The sequence below is a fragment of the Myotis lucifugus genome, unplaced genomic scaffold, assembly GCF_000147115.1.
Source record: "Myotis lucifugus unplaced genomic scaffold, Myoluc2.0 scaffold_105, whole genome shotgun sequence".
Taxonomy (NCBI): domain Eukaryota; kingdom Metazoa; phylum Chordata; class Mammalia; order Chiroptera; family Vespertilionidae; genus Myotis; species Myotis lucifugus.
In genome coordinates, this window is record NW_005871153.1 from 905,263 (window position 1) to 926,624 (window position 21,362).

Consider the following 21,362-nt stretch of genomic DNA (forward strand, 5'->3'; position numbering starts at 1 on the left):
TACAGAGACCTCATCTACCCAAATACTTCAATGGGAGGAATGTGAAATATAGCAGTCATGTCCAAGAAAGGCAAATAGAATCTATTCAGTCATGAAAACAAGACTGTTCAGATAAATCTAATCCCTCATTTCCTTTGATGCCCAATGAAAAGAGCTTCTTTTCCTAATTAAACCTACACAATGATCAATCTACTGCATTCAAGCCTCTCAGTAGAGCTCACATGACATCACTCTGCACTTGGCTATGAGTAGCTCAATTGTTCTCTACATTTCCTCTCTCTATATATTTTTTGTATGTACCATGTGAGAAAATGAGATCGTGTCTAATTCTTCTGTTTGGCCCTAAAATACTTAACACAGGCTCTGTATACAAGTATATATTCAAATAATATTCCTAACAAACCAATGTTTTCAAAGCTATATACACAAGAGAACAAAATTAAAATATGTCAATTTTCATATGCTTTCTAAGCATAGCAAAACTCAAGACAGAAACAGCATATTTTACTATTAAATAACAGATTTTATTTTATTTTAACCAATAAGTTCATATATATCATAATTATCTGCCTGAATTTGAACCATCAAAATCCAGATCCCAATATGTTGCTAGTTGTCTATTCCATTCTAAATAGTGCTAATGGAGGAGAAAAAAAAATTCAGGGAATAGTAGACCTTCATGGACCATTTGGTTTGTACCATTTATGTGATTAACACTTACACTGTCTTGGATTGTGCTTAAGTCTTGCCTTATCCTTATAACCCTCAGAGTGTTTTGTACATAATAGGTTTTAAGAAACCATTTCCCAAATAAATGATTAATTGGCTAAAAGCAAAAAGCAAACTTTAGCTTGTTTGGCAGTGATAAAAAAGGAAAAATGAGAGAAGATCTTAGATATCCATGAATAAAGAGTTAACTAATGCTATTACTTTAGGACCAGGATATTAAAGAAAACAGCAGAGAGGAGAGGTGACTGATATTTCATGATTGCTATGGAAACCATCATCTTCATAAAAACTATTCAGCAATTCTTCATACTCAAAGAGAGAAAGTCTTATTTTCTTTGAGAGAAAATTAAACTTTCCTCTTTGAAAAATATAGTCAAGTCATACTTTTTTTAAAAATATATTTTATTGATTTTTTTTTAACAGAGAGGAAGGGAGAGGGATAGAGAGATAGAAACATCAATGAGAGAGAAACATCGATCAGCTACCTCCTGCATACTTCCTATTGGGGATGTGCCCGCAACCAAGGTACATGCCCTTGACCGGAATCGAACCTGGGACCCTTGAGTCCGCAGGCTGACGCTCTATCCACTGAGCCAAACTGGTTAGGGCTCAAGTCATACTTTATCACATCATCTCCTCCTCCTCCTCCTCTTCCTCCTCCTCCTCGGTGCAATGATTTCCTAGCTCATCGTGAATCCTACCAAGAATCCTCCTCCTCCTCCTCCTCCTCCTCCTCCTCCTCCTCCTGCTCCTCCTCCTCCTCTTCCTCCTTCCCCCTCCCCCCCCCCTCCTCCTCCTCACAGGTGCAATGATTTCCTAGCTCATCATGAATCCTACCAAGAGTGTGGAAGACCATAGAGATCTGGATGTCAAGATCTTACCCCAGTAGAGGAGGGGACAGGCAGCACCTGATATCATAAGGGACATGACTCCTGACACTGGTCAAGTATCATGAAGGCCTGTGGGTACTGGGCTTCTGCTGCATCCTGTTGACTCTCTAGTCCAGTTATGGCGAACCTATGATACGTGGGTCAGAGGTGACACGTGAACTCATTTTTTTGGTTGATTTTTCTTTGTTAAATGGCATTTAAATATATAAAATAAATATCAAAAATATAAGTCTTTGTTTTACTATGGTTGCAAATATCAAAAAATTTCTATATGTGACACGGCGCCAAAGTTAAGTTAGGGTTTTTCAAAATGCTGACACGCCGAGCTCAAAAGGTTCGCCATCACTGCTCTAGTCAGTCCAAGCAGATGACGAAGTAATGTGGTTGGAACACTAGTCAAGTATTTGGATAAAAGTAGACAAGGGTCTAAGATAATTAAGGGGTAAAGAGAGAGGAGGAAGCTATTCATCTGGATGGATTACATGTACCCCAAATGAAAACACTTTAGAAAGAACTCTGAGAAGCTTTCTTTCTAAGTGGAAGTTAATATAATTATGAAACTTTTTATCAAATCAGTTACAAAAACATATTTCAAATGTTTCTGATGCTTTAATAGGACAAGGCTATTACTACTGACTGAAAAAGTTAAAAAAATATATAAACAAACAACAAAAATAATGACGTTATAAGAAGAATTTTTGCATGTCCAGATACTGACATAGGGATACTCAGGGAAGAACTGGTTAAAACTTTGGTACAGTAGCAAAATCAACAAAGGCATAGGAATAGAGTCAACTTCAGAATTTACTGGCTAATTAGATGTTGGTTTCCACACTGCTTTCCTTCTAGCAGATAAGGTTATACCCAAGAATACATCTAGAAATCCAACACCAATGAATTTTCTATAACTGCTGATTCAAAAGGAAATACTTCAAAAAAAATCAAAAGGAAACACTTCAATATGAAGAATCATAATTATTCTTGTTATAAAAGGAGAAAAAATATTTTAAAGAGGGAGGGTAGGGAGAAGCAACTTATTACCTTGAATTGGATATAATTTAAAAACTTGTCAGAAAACATAGTTCATGAACTTCCCTCTTTATATATTTTACCTATTTTCAATTTATTGCCTTTCAGCTGCAAACCTGTCCTTTTGTCTGTTCTATGAGAGTGGAGCTGGACTTGTAAAAAGCAATCTTTTGCTAGCTGGTGCGATGTTAACTTTTGTCAGTAGAGGGCACTGGAGGGACACTGGAGGAGGAAGGGCTTCTCCTGCCGGTTCTTGTGTGCTCCTCTAGGCAGACGCCTGTGCTGCATGTGCCTCTCCCCAGAGTAAGCATGCCTTCCCATTGCCTTGCAGCCGAGTCCTACTAGTGATACATCTTCTCATAAATGGCTTCCTGTGGCACCTCCTGGAAAAGCTTCACAGCAAGAACCACCTCCCCCAGCTCCCCTTGAGTTCTGAGGCATGGCACCTCCCTGGGGGAAGGAAGCCTCCTCTAGCACCCCAGAGAATGATTTCCTGGTGAGGGCCGTTGGCATGGCATCTTATGTGGACAGCATCCCCTGGCACACTCTCCGGGCTGCTCTGCAGCTTCAGAGAACTTCTCTACCATCCAGTGAGCCTGGAGGTCTGAATCTCAACCTTAGAGATGTGGCCTCTTCTACATTTGCTCCTACCCCGGGTGCTCTAGCTCAGTCGTAGGGATAGTGACTGCTGCCTCTATCTGCTATTCCTGAATGTTCTACTGTTCTCTTTGCTCCTTATGAGCCAGTTTCCCATTGCTTTGTTCCTGCATTATAGTTAATAATTCTTTATATTAAACTTTCCCTATTCAAATTACTGTGTGGTTTCTGTCTCTTGAGTGGACCTGACTAGATACATATGTGCAGAAGATAGAAATTATAGGAGAATCTAAAAAGGAAGATAATGAAGAATTGATGCAGCTGTAATTGACGAGGATAAAGAAGGGTTAGGGATAAAAAGAATAACAAAACACTAAAACTAAAAAAGTTGAAAAGACTATCTGGAATTGGGAGCTTACGAATGATATCATACCAGTTTGGTAGACACCATCAGAAGAAACAGGTAAGGTGAAAGAAGCCAGAAACAAAAGATCATATATTGTATGATTATATTAATATGAAAAGTCCAGAAAAAGGCAAATCTACAAGAGACAGAAGGTAGATTAGCAGTGGACTGGGTCTTGAGGTGGGGAAGAAAATAACTGTAAATGGGTACTTACTGGGATGGCGAAAATGTCCTAAGACTAGATTATGGTGATGGTTGCACAACTTGGTAAATTTACTAAAAATTATTATACACTTAATTAAAGTGGTTAAATTTTGGTATGTAATTATGCGTCAGTAAAATTGTTTTTAAAAAAGAAATAGATGTTAATACAAAGCTTTCTATGATTACAAGGTTTATATCCACTTTATTGCTAGGAGGAAGTAACTTTCAAATCTATTTCCTTCATAAACACTTCTGTTCCATATGGTTTATTTGATGAATCAGGATTTAAGAAAAGTGATTACATTAAGCAGAGTATTACATGTGCAGAGTATTTATCATAGACGTTGTCCATAATATGATTCTTAATTTTTCCAAGGATGTTATAGATTCTGATGACCTTCCTAGGATAATATTACAAAAGACTCTTTAATAGCATAAATCATTTACAGTGATCAAAAAGAAACCTCTAGCCCTAGCTGGGTTGACTCAGTGGATAGAGCATTGGCCTACAGACTGAAGGGTCCCGGGTTCAAATCCGGTCAAGGGCACATGCCCAGGTTGTGGCTTCCTTCCGGCACCTGGGGGAAGGAAGGCCTACTCTTGCACGAATTTCGTGCATTGGGCCTCTAGTAATCAATAAACACACAATCAAAGGACTGCGATTGTAAACATTAAAAACCAGTTAAAAAGTGACAGAAAAATATATGTTAAGCAAGGAAAGACTATGTTAGAATAAATTACAACAATTCAGGAGTAGAGAAAAAGGTACCTAATTATTTTTATTTCTCTAAATCTTGATCTAATTTTAAACAATTATTTTAATTTCTAGTTGCTGACAATATTAAGTTAAAATTAACTTTAAAAGAAGTCCCAAGTTTTGTGTTTGTGTGTTGTAAAGCCACTTTGAGTAGAAAACTGCTACTTTCTTTGTTATCCCACCTACAGAAAGGCTATCTGTTTGGATCACAAAGCAATTACTAAAGCCAAACATGTGCAGCATTAAATCCTAACTGTAGGCAGAGTACCGAGGAGAGAGATTTTGGCTCTGTAAATTCAAAACTCTAAAGAGACACTAAGCTTCATGCCATTCTCTCTGACTTTTGCTATCTGGTTATGTGGCAATAGCTTAGCTATAGTTTTAAACTAAAATTTCTTTACCTGACCATTCCTTTCTACACTACTACCTCCACCAGCCATAACAACTACTTAATCTGTAAGTATCACTGTAGGGAAAGACAAACAAGGACCATCTCAGTGAGGAGGATTGTTGGGATCATATGAGGAAGAAGAAAATGAATATCTAAAGTGTCCCTTGCCCTAGCCAGTTTGGCTCAGTGGATAGAGCGTCGGCCTGCAGACTGAAAGGTCCTGGTCAGGGATTCCGGTCAAGGGCACATGCCCAGGTTGCAGGCTCGATTCTCACTAGGGAGCTCGCAGGAGGCAGCCAATCAATGATTCTCTCTCATCATTGATGTCTCTCTCTCTCTCTCTCTCCCTCTCCCTTCCTCTCTGAAATCAATAAAAATTATAAATAAATAAATAAATAAATAAATAAAATAAAGTGTCCCTAGCTGGCTTAAGCCCAATTTTTCAAACTTAGTTCTCCAGACCCTTTAGTCTTCATAACCTTGACAGGTGTCACATGAACTATGTATAAAGGCTAGTGCAAACATTCACACACATGCATGTATGAGCACACCCACGCTGGCAACAAAGGCTACCTGAAAACATCGAGGCCATTGACACTGAGAGTCCATTCTTTGACATGTGAGTCAGGTTAGATCCTTCGCTATCATCTGTGTAATAATGATTATAAAAAGGGGCCCTTTAGTATTCAGACAGGAAGTAAATCAATGAAAATGACAGTTTTCTGTACCAAATATTCCTGGATTCAGAACTTGACTTTTGCTCTAAAAGATGAAACTGATTTTAGGAACTTAAATTTATAGGTATACTCTACAGGTATACTTTTCACTACAGCTTTGGTTCTCAACCAGGGAAAGATTTTGCCAGATTTTATCATTGGCAATGTCTGGAGACATTTTTTACTGTCATGGTTGTGCTATGAGCATCTTGTGGGTAGAGGCCGGGATGATGCTAAACATCCCATAATGCACAGGACAGTCTATCACAACAAAGAATTATGGGTTTAGAGTTTGAGAAACCCTGCCTTAGGCCTTTTCTTTTAAGGATTTCTGTTTGGAACTGACAAGAGACTTAGTTGATTAAAGGTCTTCTGTGGGCCCACTGGTGTATTTCATGCCACCTCCAGGCAAGCCATTTCAAATGTGGCTCCTCCCAGCTTATGCAGCTTCCCCTGCCTCTTTGCTTTGCTACAAGGGGCAGACTTATCCACACCCAGTGAAGCAGCATGTTTTAAAATTACCTTAATATCACCCTCATGAAATTCCGTGGATTCCAAGAGAGAAGCAGAACCTTTTTATTTATTTATTTTTTTTAATTTGGAGATCAAGTCAATCACAGACTGTGGTAAAATAAAAAATACATATTTGGTTTCTGGACCAGTTCCTAGCACAGAGCTCCTAAAATTCATTATTTCCTACGTGACAGGAATGTCTTTTGTTATCCATAACGAGCCCCTTTCTATGAGCTTATACTATTTAATAGGGGGACTCTTGGGGACATCCAGATAGCTTGGGTAGGTCTGGTTACCAGAAGAAATTTTAGCCACAAACCCAATTTCGCAGGAGGAGAGAGGGCCTGGAGATTAAGTTTAATCATTAATGGCCAAAGATTTAATCACTCATGCCTGCACAATGAAAGCTTGATAAAAACTTACAGTGATGAGGACTGGGGGAGCCTGCTCGTTGGTGAACATATGGATAGGACAGTGGCACACACTGACTCCACAGGACAGAGGTTCCTATGGACACTTTGGGACCTTGCCCTACACACCTCTCCATGTAGCTGTTCAATTTTACCCTTTATGATAAACTATAATTGTAAGTATAGTGCTTTCCTGAGTTCTGAGTCATTCTAGTGAATTACTGAACCTGAGTGGGGAGTCATGGGAACCCCTGAATTTGTAGTTGGCTAGGGAGACATGTGGTGATCCTGGTGACCCATCTATGGCTGGTATTTAAGCAGGGATAGTCTCGAGGGAATATGATCTTAAGCTGTGAGGTCAGGTCTGTGCTCCAGAAGTTAGTGTTAGAACTGAATTGTAGGACACTCAGAGTTGGTGTCAGAGAATTGGGGAATCATTGTTGGAAAACCACATACAAACAAAAAAAATGAGTTTTAAGTGACTACTACTGTCATGAATAGAAATCAGATATATTAAGGAGAATACAGAAGAAAGATTTCCTGGAAACCTGGAAAAGTATGAGTAAAAATTCTATTTCTGAATGGGGAAGAAACCCAGCTACCACACCTAGAGGTCTGTGCAGGTGAATGAGTTCTCTGGATTAGTGTAAACAGGAAATCAAAGCCTCATTCGATAAAAGATCTATCTATTCATCATCATGTTACAATGGAGAATTACAGGTATAATTCACCCTCTATAAGAAAATCACTTGGTTTCAGCCATGGGGGGAAAGCTATGTCCCTGAACTGCTGTTTTTTGTTTGTCTGTTTGTTGCACTGATGGGAACTCAAAGAAATCTATGATTTGCAGAAATGAATGAACCCATTAATCATAGGTTAACCTAATTTAACAACTGCCTTCCCAGATTATGACCCTCCCCTTCTCTATGCAGATATCTGTTATCCTTGGGTAAGGATTAACAAAACAAACAAACAAAAGTTTGTCATTCTGCTAAGCAATTTGCCACTGAGAGAACAGAAAATAAAGCTCTACTTTGTAAACTTAATTTTTTTCCTTTTTTGCTTCCCCTCCCCACTCAGTGACTCTGTTCTTTTCTCTTAGGATTATAATAAAGCTCCTTTTAAACACTTTGAAACAATTTCAGTTGTGTTATGGAATACAAGAGAATAGGATGCTAATTTCATGTAGGTATGGGCCAGCCCGAGGCTCTTAGCAGGAGGAACCCAAGGGAGAATCCAAAAGAAAGGTGCCATGAGGAAGAAGCACCAGGTGACTTCAACGAACAGTCCACTCCACCCGCAACACTTCCTTTCGGTGTTCTTTTCTGCTTAAATGTAAAAGGGGTTTTGTTTTTAGCAAGAGAGGCTGTCCCTTACAATAACCCACAACATTCCACCATGGACCATACTGAAGGTCACTACCTAGGGAAAACTTCTCAGCCTATAATTCAAAATTAAAAGAAACCGGTAATGAAAGCGCCCTTGAAACCAAGTGCCACTTCTTACCTTGGATTTCAAATTCATCAACCTCATCAGCAGAGCCAGAGTCAGAGAACTGTGTGGAATCACGGGAGCTGAACTGGGAGCTGCTGGAAGTGACCCGAAAGCCTGTTAACATCAAAAAAAGGGGAGGAGGGAATAAACAGGACAGAAAAACGTCTCCTACTTCTTCGGGGGTCACAACAAAAGGGACCTGGTATGACGTCAGCAGAGAAGTAAACACAACCCTGGGACAGATGCTGGGGAGGTGGAAACTGGTTCTGCTTGCTGGCCAATCTTTCATTCGTGAAGTTTATAAAGTTTCATGTAAATAGTAGGTACTATTATCTGGGAAGGGAATCTGGGGCCAACGGTCTTAGCTCTCCTCATATCAGAAACCTATTTTTTGGAAGATATTTCTGAGGTAGGAAATGGATGAAGTCTCGGACTCTGGTCTGGTAGAAAAAAAATAAAACCTAGAAAATCTTTTCTGACAGAAGAGGAACCCTTGGCTTGGTGATAACCTCTCAAGTTAAGACAGAAAAGAAAACCCAGGAGGCACCAAGTTCTCCTGAGGCAGGAAGACGCAGGAAGAGAGGTATTCCGAGCCTCACTCACTTCCATGCTCGGTCTCCTGGTACCCAGGGAGAAGGTTCTTGGTGCGGATCTGCTGGCGGCGAAGGCGGATCTTCTGCTTCAATTCCTGGATCTCTCTATCGCTGTCTTCCCCCTCCTCTTCCTCCTCTTCCAGACACTGGCTCATCATGTTGCACTTCATTAATTCAATGGCAGCAATCAAGGACTCTGAGATACTGAAGTGGGCATTCTCCTGGGGGAAGGAGAGCACCAAAGAAGTTGTTCAGCAAGGGGTTAGAAGTATTGAACGCCCCGCTGATTACACTGTCGGGAATAAAGCTTCCAAGGCACACGCTACTGTTCTTTCAAACAGCCAGGGGAAATGCGTGGTTCTGCTATAAGGACAGCTGATGACCAGAAAACCTGTTCTACATTCTCTTTGCTGTCATACCTGTTCATGCCTGGCCTTCCTGTCCTATATTCCACATAAAAATATGACAGAGCAGAGTCCTACATTTCCTATCAGGGTCTTTCCTAAAGCCATACAGCAGTACACAAAGTATTAAGTTAAATGTGATGTCTCAACATAAAGTGCTATAAGTTGTAAGCTATAAAATTCTACAGGAACATTATTACACTAGAGGCTCAATGCACGAAATTCGTGCAAGGGGCTCAGCCCTCGCAGCCCCGGCTGCCTCAAGGCCCTGCGGCCCCGCCCACTGGTTGTTCCAGAAGGTCGTCCGGAAGGTCGTTCTACCATTCGGTCTAATTAGCATATTAGCTCTTTATTATATAGGATAGCTGAGCTTTAGAACAAAATATAGAAGTTGGCTCTGGAAAGAGTTTTTCCCTCAGGTTCCAGGGTCAAGGAAACAACAATCAGGTGGCTCAAATTCAATCCTTCTCTGTCCACGGCAGCTTCTAAGACAAAATCAATAATATTTCTAGACTTGATGAGGAGCACAACTCCCTGAAGAGTTCTCCAGAGATAGAATTTGCTGAGCTTATCTTTATTGTGAACTTACCTTTTCTATAGTCTATACTCATGTTACTGCAGTGTGTCCCAAGATCTCTTTCAAACAAATGGTGCCCTAGCCAGTTTGGCTCAGTGGATAGGGCATTGGCCCTCGGACTGAAGGGTCCCCGGTTCAATTCCAGTCAAGGGCACGTACCTGGGTTTCAGGCTCGATCCCCCGCCCTAGTCGGGTGCCTGTGGGAGGCAACTAATCAATGTCTCTCTCACATCGATGCTTCTCTCTCTCTGTCTCTCTCCCTTCTCTCCCCTCTCTCTAAAAATCAATGGAAAAATATCCTCAGATGAGGATTAACATAAAAAAAAAATAGAACAAATGGCACCGGCACCCCTCAGATCTCCTGACTCAAGAGCTCTTAGATTCTTTAGATTCCTCACCTTTTCCAGGTCTGCACAGCTGCCAAAGTCTTGCTCGGACAGGTAGCTGATAAGGGACTGTCCTTCTGATGGTCTTCGGAACATGCCTTCACCTGAGCATAGGTACTGTCCACCCTCTGTGGGCAAATGGAATGTGAATATGAAAAGCTCTGCTTTGAAAAGCAAATCTGTTTGACAGTCACGCTTCTTCAAGAAGTCTGATGTTTTTACCATTAATGATAGTCTTGAGTTTTCCCGCGTAACAGGTTGGAAAAAAAGATGTCTACCTTCTAAAGGAATTCCTCTGAATTTCAAATCCCACAGCACAAAGCCTCCTGGTTAAAGAATGATGGAATGGAAAGCGCCTGGAGAAAATTCTTTTACCACCTAAATTTAAGATGACATACTTGCTCTCCTACCCCACAAAAAAAAACCAAAAACCTGTGCTGAGAATCAGACAAGGAAACAACTGGCTTCTTCTTACGGCTGATTTCCATGTGGAGCTCATCTTCTGGTAATTAAGCCCAGACACTCAAAGGCCTCTTTTCAAGGTCCCTCTCACCCACTCAGAGAGCCATTCCATCTGGCTCAACAGACATTCCTAGTGATAACACCCAGAGCATAAGAGGGGGTGGGACCGCTAAATCAGAGAGGAGCAGAGAAACGGAGGGGCAGTGTGATTTCTAGCACGGGGGTTGAAACTGATGGAAGGGAGAGAGATACTGTATGGTGAGTACCCTCCACAGAGCTGAGACGAGCCACACAGCTCAGGGTGTAGCAGGCACAAGGGGAGAGCAAAGACACAATTGCAGCCCTGCCTTCCTAGTACTCACCATACTCCATGTACAGAGAGCTGGGTGTGCTGACTTCACTGCTTTGGCCAGAGTAGGGCAAGGGGCCTCTCAACTTCGACTTATCATTGCAGGATTCTAGTGTCAGTGGCCACCAGGAGTAAAAACACACACACATGAGCAACAGTTACATTTCCAACTCTGGCTTTTCAACATTTAACTGCTCCCATTCCCGATGCCCTCCCAAACAGGAGAGAGGTGGCACACCAACAGGGAACAGTCCAAGAATGCAGGGACACATGGGAAATCGGTATATTCCAAGGGGAAAAGAGAAAAAACGGGACCCAGAATGAAACACAAAGGGGAAAAATAAAATCAAATGAAAGTGGGTTTATGAATTCAGTCCTCTGTTCTTCCATCTTCTTACCAAATGTTCCATAATTATCTATCCTCTTAACAAACCAATTTATAAAACTGTCTTCAATTGGTAAAACAAATTATAAGCACATTGGAACTTTACTGATACCTTGACACGAGGTTTTAAACAATATCAGAAGGGTTAAATTGACCAAGGAAATACGAGACTATGGCTTCCCTTCAACCTGAAATGTAAATGTGTCCTACTTACAAATTTAACCCATTTCTGAATGGGCAGAACAGCAAAACAAAATCCAGCAATGTCCTTAACACAAGCACCAAGACAATGCTAGAGAAAGCAAGGAGGATGCCTGGAACCAAAGGGCTGGAGGCCCAGCCTTACTGGAGAAGGAAGCGGGGGGTTTTAAGAGAAAGCTGGCAAAGTATGAAGTGCATGGATAGAAGTTTTCAAGGAACAGTGAGAGTTGGGAGCGGAGGAATAGCAGCAGGCAGGGCTCGCAGGAAATGAGAAAACTGATATTCTCCGAAGGGAAACAAAATTCCAGTGTCACAGAAGGAAGAGCAGGCGGGAAAGCAGGTGGGTGCCTGAGAAATGAGCTGTATGCTCAGGGAAGATGAATGACTGAGCTGCATCCAACCCATTTCCCTGACAGACGGTGCCAACTGGTCAGCTGCTCCCCTCACAAAATATGCTACTACGTGGTGAGAGATAACGTGTGTTCTCCTGGGCCTCTAAGATTTCCAGTGGTCTTGGCAGTGGGCTCTGCTCCTCACTACCAAACTGAAGCAAAAACCAGCAGTTACCACGATGCCTTGTTAACAAACCGGGACTTGGAAGGACCTCTGAGGTCCCCAGTCAAACTCAGTGAACAACATAAACTCCAACACCAGCACCCTATTTCCGTACAACGCGTAAAGGCCGTCCAGCTGGCTTACTGAGCTTTCTACCTCCTGATGCTGGCCCATTCAACGGAAATGAAATCTGTCACTTGAAATGCCCTCTTACACTTTCTCATCTCTTTAAGAACAATGCTCCTTTAAACAATGGTCTCACAGACTTACTCCTCTTTAACCTGATCTTTTCCAAGCTAACATACCCAGGGGCTTTACCCATTACCAGGAGAACATGGTTTTCAGTCTTCCCTCACCACTCTGTTTTGCTGACACATTCCAGTTTAATATCTCCATGCATTATGGTACAATATTCAGTTTGAACATACTGTGACAACCAAAGAAACAGACAAGTCACTAGAAAAAGCCTCTGCAATGGCTGGGATGAGGGGTGGGGAGGACCCGATAAAGGAAGGAAGACGGGTGACAGAAAAGGGAAACAGGAGAGGCCAAAGCATGCATCCACATCCAAGACCACAGAAAGGGAAGAAAACCCACTCTGGTGTTAATTCAAGGAAAATACAGAAAGCTGTTCTAAGTGCTCCGTTACAAGAAAAATTCTGCCAGTTTCATCATGATGCCTTAGACAATAAAGCAGCTTCAGTTTCATCTTTGGACAAACAGGACTGACAAGTCTTGACTCTGCCTCCCAGAGCAGCTGGGAGACTGAATGAAGTATTTGGAAGTTGTGGGCCGAAAACACATCATGCAAAACATTGTTGTAGTTTTACACACAGGTCCAAGCATCACAGCAGGACCAGACTGGCCAGGCTTGACTTGACACCAGAATGGAAAAGGAGGTTCTGGACCAAGCACACTGGTGACAGAGGAGCAGCAGGAGGAGGTGGTACACAGAAAGGAGGAGGACTGGCTCCCAAACCTGCAATGGGGTCTTCAACTATAATGGTGATATTCCTGGGGCCTCCTGTACGTAGACAGACAGGTGCAGAGAGTCCAGGTCGAGGAAATGAGAACAGAGAAAGTGAGAAAAAGAGCGTCCTTCTATCTAGCCAGGTGGGAATTTAACTCCCAAGAGGGAACCCTTGTGCTGAAGGAGGGATGACTTGTACAAGAAGCTGCACGTGACCCACACTCCCGCAGACCCCTCTGCCTGGGTTTTCTCTGGCTCCCTTTCCAGTGCAGGTTACCGTGGTTTCTGGAATCCAAGTGGATTCAGGTATGAGGACAGGGAAGTATTACATGCTCGAAGACCAGTTGCCTGGCATGCAGTGGACACCAGGCCCACGGCAGGAGATGTGAATGGAGACTCTAACCCAAGCACTCTTCACATCTAGAACAGCTTGTGCGAAGACAGGCTTTGACTTGGAGTTTATTTTCTAAAGAGTTCCAATCAGCCAAACCATGTTTTTGACAGGAAAATAGGGACAAAAGTTTGCTATTGAGAAGTTTCAGATGAGGGCCTTAGCTCTCCCCTTCCTAGAAATTACAAAGAGAAGTCAATGGCAGCTCTAGTTGCTAAAGGAAATCCTTTTTTTTTTGTCTTTGATTTTTTAATATTTTATTTCTGGGGTTTTCCCTCTCAGAACTGGCTTTAAGCACAATGGAAATCCTCTTACAAATGAAACCCAACCAAAGCCTGCCAGACACCAACAACCCCGGAGAGATGATGGCAGGAAGATGGCAAAAGCAATGAGACCCACCTTCCCTGTGCCTACAGTACTCTCTGCTGCTAGCAGCTGGTGTTTGTGTGAGGGAGGTCTCAGTGGCCAGGCCTCCTTACCTGACGGCCTTTCAACCGGAATTAGTGATGCACAGTCTGCCCCGCCTACTTGTTTACTAGGTCACATCACCCCAAACCCACTTCATCCCTAGTTTCAATAAGGAAACCCTAGTATCACTTGGCCTCTCTCATGTTGGTAATACATGCTGACCAAACTACTCAGGAGTCACAGGAAGGGGAGGAATTTAATGGGATTATTTTAAAAACTTATTAGTACTTCCCCTCTGTCTGAAAGATACATTTAAAACTCAAACTGTGATGAGTCACACTGTGTATGCTCTGGTGCTAAAGAACTAGTGAAAGAATCCAGGAAAGCATTTCCTATTTAGCAATGTATAAAGGAACAAACATAAATATTCTGAGAGAGATGCCTTGGGTAACCCTATTAGATTACAAACTTCTCTCTTTTGTTAGAAGCATAACTTCTCTTTCTGCCATTTGAAGATCCTTCCGCCCTAAGAAAAATTCAGGAAACCACCTTCCTACCTAGGGGCTGGTGATTAACATTACCTGGGGCTCCTCTGGAGACAATGTTGGTATCCGAGTGGGAGCGAGTATGGCTCTTCTTTGTTCCGCTGGTGATAGTGAGTGCCTGTCCCTCTGAGAAGCTGGACCTGCGAGGGACACTGGACGGCTGGCTCTGCCCACCTCCCTCTTGGTCCACTACGGAAGAAGCAGCAGAAGCTGGCTTCTGGGAACTGCTGGAGGAGAACAAATTGGAGCTGCTGCTCTCAGCATTGCTGCTGTGACTCTGACAACTGGCGGTCCGGCCTCGGGAGTCCAGGTTGCCGATGGCCAAGTACTCGGGCCCCTCACTGGCATCACTTGGGGAATCATTCTGGCTGCTGACCCAGGATGATTCTAAGGGGCTGGTCAGAGTGCTGGAGCTCATCTCATTTGGAGTTGAAGGGGAATCCCTGGCTAATGCAGAGACTGGAAGCAGAGGAGCTTGGATGGTTTCATCCTTTGCTGGGGAAATGTGCCCTCTGCTTTCTTGAGGTTTCCGGGGAGGGCCAGAGAGAGAAAAGGAAGTAGATCTTCTTTCTAGGATATAAAAAGAAAGGGAAGGGAAAGGTGACCTGGAATCCTTTGGTATATGTGAAGGGCTTCTCCACAACTAAGGTTCAAACTCCCTATCATTAATAGGTGCTCAGAACACATGGCGTCACCTTAGAAAAGGTAAGTCATTTAAGGTGAGTAAAAAATTACTTAGAAGCAGCTAAGTCAAGAGAATGAGCTCTTGAGACAGTGACTTCATGCTTATTAATATGCATTCCTCATCTAAAATGAGCAATAATAACATTTACCTCACAGGACTATTTTGAGGATCAAATGAGATAATACATATAAACTGATTATAACAGAGCCCTGCACGTGGTAGGCATTCAATACACGTTGGCTATTATTATTGAAATGCATTCTTGGCAATTAAGATTAGAAACACAGGGGACTCTAAAACCACCTCTCTTTCCTCTGTTACTTTAATGATTCTACTGAATTACCTTAGGCTAGTTGCTATACACCTTTTCAAGATCTCCACTATTAAGACATGAAGTCTGACAAACTACACCAACTCAAGGCTCTATCTAGACCAGCCGTGGGCAAACTACGGCCCGCGGCCGGATCCGGCCCGTTTGAAATGAATAAAACTAAAAAAAAAAAAAAGACCGTACCCTTTTACGTAATGATGTTTACTTTGAATTTATATTAGTTCACACAAACACTCCATCCATGCTTTTGTTCCGGCCCTCCGGTCCAGTTTAAGAACCCATTGTGCCCTCGAGTCAAAAAGTTTGCCCACCCCTGATCTAGACCCAGCTTGTGATCACCCACAAAGTCTTCTTCTTTCCAGTCGAGGAATACATGTCATAACTACCCTGTGCTGCTCCCATACCTGGGCCGTGGTTGGGTACGGATTGGTGGAGGCTAGAGAAGGACCCAAAATAGGAATGCTGAGCGGAGCTGGTTGGAGGAGTACATGTGGAACCAGGCAGAGCTGTCAGGCTCTGGCTCTTTGTCACCAGCAGTGGGCTCTCATGCTTTCTGGCAAACTAAAAAAAAAAAAAAAGTGTCAGAGTCAAGGGTCAAGGATAGAGGTTCTCAGAGAGGCACTAAGCACTACGGAAACACTGGTAGAAGCTGGCCTTTGGCAGCAGGCTTGTACTGCTATGCACATGGAGTCAGAAGTCAGACCAGGGTTCAAATCCAGGTCTTATCACTTATAAGCTATTTGCTCCAAACTCTGGGCAAGTGACTTATTTACTCTACCCTCAGTGGCCTCCTTTATAAAGTGAGATTAATGGCAACCTTAGAGAGTTGTGATGATTAAATGAGATGATGTATGAACTGTGCATAGCACCATGCCTGGCACATACATAGCATGGTAACTAAGAATAAACATTTTAAAACCAGGAAAGGTAGGGGATACCTCCTTAAAAGAAGTAGGGACTGTGATTCCATTCTAGTCGAGGCACTGATATTAGTGTTGGGGTAAGTGAACTAGAGAGTTAATAATAAACAACATCAAGCAACAAAATTTTCTTTATACTTCAAAGACAAAAATGATCCAGTATAATACTAGACCCTATTAGGTCTGATGCTATAAATCCTACTCCTGATTCAAAATCATCCCTCTTCTCCCAGGGCTTTAACAAGCCTGCCTTTAAGGAGGTGCTTACTCAAACTAAGGATTTTTAAAACAGTTTAAAAAAATAGACACCTCCCTTCTCAGACAGACCTAAACTTAGACTTTTTACTTCAATAAGTGCTTAACAGTACCTCCCCTTCTTTTCCAAGTGTTTTTTGTTTTTTGTTTTTTTTAATGAAAGCCTTTAAGTTTACAACTAAGTAAGGAAACATCTGGCTACAGAAGGCTGCATCCTGGGGAGGCCTAGGAGGCCAGCATAAACATAGATAACTCCTTTCCCCCTTTACCATGGACGCATCAATCTGGGCGAGGAGGCGGGGGTTGTTCTGTTCCACTGCTTCTAGGCACTGCAGCATGGCTGTGACGTGGGCATCGCTTAGCAGGAAAGCAGTATCTGGGGAGAGAGAAGCAACCAGTGAGGGAGCCAATAGGAAGTCCTTCAGCTTCCCTGTATGGCCCCGGGAGAAGCTCAGGAAAGGAGCGAAGGAAAAGGCAAACATGATTTGAGCAGAATCAGGCCACTGTGGAGAGAAGCGGGGCCAGAGACAAATAAAGTTCAGGAGAGGCTAAGTAATGTCTAGTATAGGAGAGAGGCCAGGACAAACTCAGAATGACCCAGATTTTAATCCTGGCTCTGGGTGGCTTTGGCCACGTTACCTAACCTTCTTGAACTCTACTTACCTGATTGGAAAACAGGGATATTAATACCCAACTTTCAGGGCTGTTGTTAAAAAGTAATGTATAAAAAGTATGTAACAGTGATTGGAACATAGAAACTCTCAGTCAGTAGCTTATTGGTTTGTGTCGTACGGGAGTAGAGGAATACGTTTGTGTATTACATAGGAAGTGAGAGAGAAGACTGGCTACATGTTTCTTATTAGAATTTCTATGGCATCAAGTAAAATATGAGACCTTGGGAAAGAGTCTTTAAAGGAAGGGTAAAGTGGAAAACAATGAGGGAATCTATGCCACAATCCTGGCTAAGTGACCTCTGCCTACCTGTGTAGAACTTCCTGATATACTGTTGATCCCCAAGCAGAGGTCGGAGCTGAGCGGAGAGGCAGTGGCACTGCAGGCTATGCTGCAGCCACAGCTCTGCAATGACACGCTCATTCACGCCGTCAGTGCTGCTCTGGCCATTCTCGTGCAAGTTGATGAACTAGGAGGCAAAAAAGCACAAGTCAAAACATGTATACAGGTTAAAATACAGCAAGACTGAGGCCTGAAGACCTGAGAACTAAATTGAGACGGGTTAAAAGGAGGCAATCACAGGCATTTTTCCTCCAGCTAGCGTCTACAGGTTACTGAGGAAGGAGAGGGACGGAAGGGATTAATGGCTCCGCTGCTGTATTGGGCCACTGGAGCGGGGATAAGCAGTTAAAACCTAATAGGCAGTTCCTAGAGAAAAGAAAGCTCCTTCATCTGTCTCTATGTGCTAACTCCAAAGGAGCATCTTTTCTGGGGTACTCAGGAGAAGGGTAAACTTGATCTTTTCCTTCTCGCACAGAGTCCTCTATTTCAGACGGCCTTCAGAAAAGGATGCAACAAAGACCTGGGGGGAAAAAATCTAGAAAAATGCCACCAAAGAGAAACCTCTTTTGGCCTCTAGCCACAGCATTCTCTATTTGGAACCTCCTTCTGCTTGGCTGTTTCTGAAAGCCAGGTCTCAGGCCAGGGTCAGTGCAAAAAAAAGATGGATGGTCATTTCAAGCAGCTTCTAAGAGTAAATGACTATAGCAATATATTTTATAAAAGAAAATTAGAGGGGGCGTTGGTGGGGAAAGTGAGGACCAAAAATCTCCATAAAAAAAATCATTGGGCTCTGGCCTCTTCTTCATAAAAAAGGATAGTGTAAGACCTATCCTTGTTATTTGGTTCCCTTACCATTTAAAAACAAGTTACTAACCCTAACCGGTTTGGCTTGGTGGATAGAGTGTCGACCTGCAGACTGAAGGGTCCCAGGTTCGATTCTGGCCAAGGGCATGTACCTTGGTTGCAGGCACGTCCCCAGTGGGAAGTGTGCAGGAGGCAGCTGATCGATGTTGCTCTCTCATCAATGTTTCTGTCTCTCATCAATGTTTCTGACTCTCTATCCCTCTCCCTTCCTCTCTGTAAAAAATCAATACAAAATATTTTTAAAAAAACACAAAAAAGCAAGTTACTGCCCAGCCAGTGTGGCTCGGTGGTTGAGTGTTGACCTATGAACCAGGAGGTCACGGTTCAATTCCCGGTCAGGGCACATGCCAGGGTTGCAGAATCGGTCCCCAGTGGGGGTGGTGTGGGAGACAGCCAATCAATGATTCTCTCTCATTGATGTTTCTATCTCTCTCTCCCTCTCTGAAATCAATAAAAACACATTTTAAAAAATAAATTAAAACAAGTTACTTTTCCCAACATCATCTCAACAATGAATCTGGCAGTGGGTGGGATATACATGAAATAAGACTGGCCATGAATCAATAAGTATTGAAGATGGGTGCTGGATATTTTGGAGTTCATTACACTATTCTCTTTAATTTTGTCTATATTAAATCTTTTCCATAAGAAAGAGTTAAATCAATAGATACATAAATTTGGCAGAAACTGATCTGGAACTAGCTGTGTAACTCTGGCAAAGTCATCTAACCTCCTCCAGCTTTGTTCCCCTGACTAGAAATCAGGGTTACTATGATGAGCTGAGAGGATAGAAGAGTAGAATGCTATGATGGTAGCCAAAGCTGATAGGAACATGTTTGGCTCCATTTGACACCGGCCTTCAGAAACCTCACATTTCTTTCTAATTGTTGTATCCTCATCTTCTTAAACAGTTATTAAAATTTCAGTCCCACTTTCCCCAACCACTTCAGGGAACCTCTTAACATATACCATATACCCTGGATTTTGAAAAGCTTCACTCTGGTCCCATATATGCAGATCTTTTGAAAACAACAAAACTTTTACACCCCTTCCCCAAATGAGAGAAAGTGGCCAGAACAATGGGTTTGCAAAGTTTATTTTTTAAAGCAAATAATCCTCCCCTTCAAATCAGTCCTAAAGTGACAATTTCCTCTCCTCGGTTATAAGAAACTCGACACACACCATCCTTCTATTCTAGGAGACTCCTCAAACAGAACATCAAACAATGAAGCCTCGTGGTTACCTTCATCTCTTACCTTCTCCACATGAAGGGCTGAGTGGGGACTCAGCCAGCGGATATCTTTCACAAATTGCCAGTAATCAGTTTGGCGGCAACACACCTGCTGTGGGAACACACATGGTAAACAAATCACTACCATTTTGGACCAAATCTAGTTCTAGGGTTGACATTCAAAGAGAGATAAAAGCACAACCTTCCTGCCCTAACCGGTTTGGCTCAGTGGATAGAGTGTCGGCTTGCAGACTGAAGGGTCCCAGGTTCGATTCCGGTCAAGGGCATGTACCTCGGTTGCAGGCACATCCCCAGTAGTGGGTGTGCAGGAGGCAGCTGATCGATGTTTCTCTCTCATCGATGTTTCTAACTCTCTGTCCCTCTCCCTTCCTCTCTGTAAAAAATCAATAAAATATATTTTTTAAAAAAGCACAACCTTCGTCTCAACAGAAGTTCTCAGCAGCAATAAAAGGAATACATATACATGTTCACCTTTTTAAAGGATAGCTGTTTAAAATTATTGTAATTGTTCTTTTGAACAAGTAATTTGTACATATGACATCGAAGGTTATATAATGAAAATAATCTATTTTCTACCGTTATCTCTCCACCATTCAACAATAAGAAAACAAATCATTTGATTTTAAAAATGGGCCAAAAACCTTAACAGACACCTCACCAAAGAAAATATGCACATGGTAAATAAACACATGAAAAGATACACTACATCACATGTCACCAGGGAAATCAAATTAAAACAATACAATACTACTATATACCTATTAGAATGGTCAAAACCCAGGTCAATGCCAACATCACATGCTGGCAAGGATTTAAAGCAAAAGGAACCCTCCTTATTCACGGCTGGTCGCAATGCAAAATGTTAAAGCCGCTCTGGAACACAGTTTGGTAGTTTCTTGCAAAACTAAATGTACTCTTACCATATGGTCCAGTGATCACACTCCTTGTTATTTACCCAAAGGAGCTGAAAACTTATGTCCACATACAAACCTACACACAGATGTTTATAGCGGATGTATTCATAATTATTATAACCTGGAAGCAATAGAAATGTCCCTCAGTAAGCAATGGATAAATAAACGGTGGTGCTCTTGCATCTCGGCCATTGACATGCCATCCAGACTGAGGAAGACCCGAAAACTTCAGGGCCACAAGAGCCACGGCCACAGCGGCATCGGCAAGCACAGGAAGCATGGGGGGGGGGGGGGAGCCGCGGAAATGCTGGTGCCTTGCATCATCACTGGATCAACTTCGACAAGTATCACCCAGGTGACTTTGGGAAAACTCGTATGAGGCATTAGCACTTATACGTATGAGGAATCAGAGCTTCTGCCCAACTGTCAACCTTGATAAACTGTGGACCCTGATCAGTGACCAGACACGGATAAATGCTGCCAAAAGCAAGACTGGAGCTGCTCCTTTCACTGATGTGGTGGAATCAGGCTACTACAAAGTTCTGGGGAAGGGAAAGCTCCCAAAGCAGCCTGTCAGTGTGAAGGCCAAGTTCTTCAGCAGAAGAGCTGAGGAGAAGACGAAGGGTGCTGGTGGGGCTTGTGTCCTGGTAGCCTGAAGCTACAGGGAGGGAAGTTCATTAAAATGTCCACAAGTACTTCTGTCTTCTGGACTGAGTGTAGGTCCTTTGGCATCTCTACTTCCCTACCTTTACTTCAAAAACCTCC

The 21,362-nt window shown here is 42.5% G+C and overlaps 1 protein-coding gene and 1 pseudogene across 6 annotated transcripts in view; one reads left to right on the forward strand and one right to left on the reverse strand.

Annotated features, from left to right (window-relative positions):
• The window catches only part of RUBCN (RUN and cysteine rich domain containing beclin 1 interacting protein), a 53,101-nt gene that overhangs the window by 9,676 nt on the left and 22,063 nt on the right, over positions 1–21,362 (reverse strand). The window contains exons 3-12 of one of the 6 annotated variants that reach the window (XM_023757319.1): positions 19,688–19,771; positions 17,535–17,694; positions 16,823–16,929; positions 15,783–15,939; positions 14,399–14,932; positions 10,921–11,016; positions 10,109–10,224; positions 8,740–8,950; positions 8,149–8,250; positions 5,577–5,651 (exon numbers count right to left, since the gene is read on the reverse strand). In XM_023757319.1, the coding sequence (XP_023613087.1) occupies positions 5,577–5,651; positions 8,149–8,250; positions 8,740–8,950; positions 10,109–10,224; positions 10,921–11,016; positions 14,399–14,932; positions 15,783–15,939; positions 16,823–16,929; positions 17,535–17,694; positions 19,688–19,771 (1,642 nt within the window). Of the gene's footprint in view, positions 1–5,576; positions 5,652–8,148; positions 8,251–8,739; positions 8,951–10,108; positions 10,225–10,920; positions 11,017–14,398; positions 14,933–15,782; positions 15,940–16,822; positions 16,930–17,534; positions 17,695–19,687; positions 19,775–21,362 lie in introns of all 6 variants that reach the window. The other 5 variants (XM_014459237.2, XM_014459239.2, XM_014459240.2 and 2 more) reach the window with 5 other exon arrangements.
• Positions 20,794–21,253, forward strand: LOC102435238 (annotated as a pseudogene).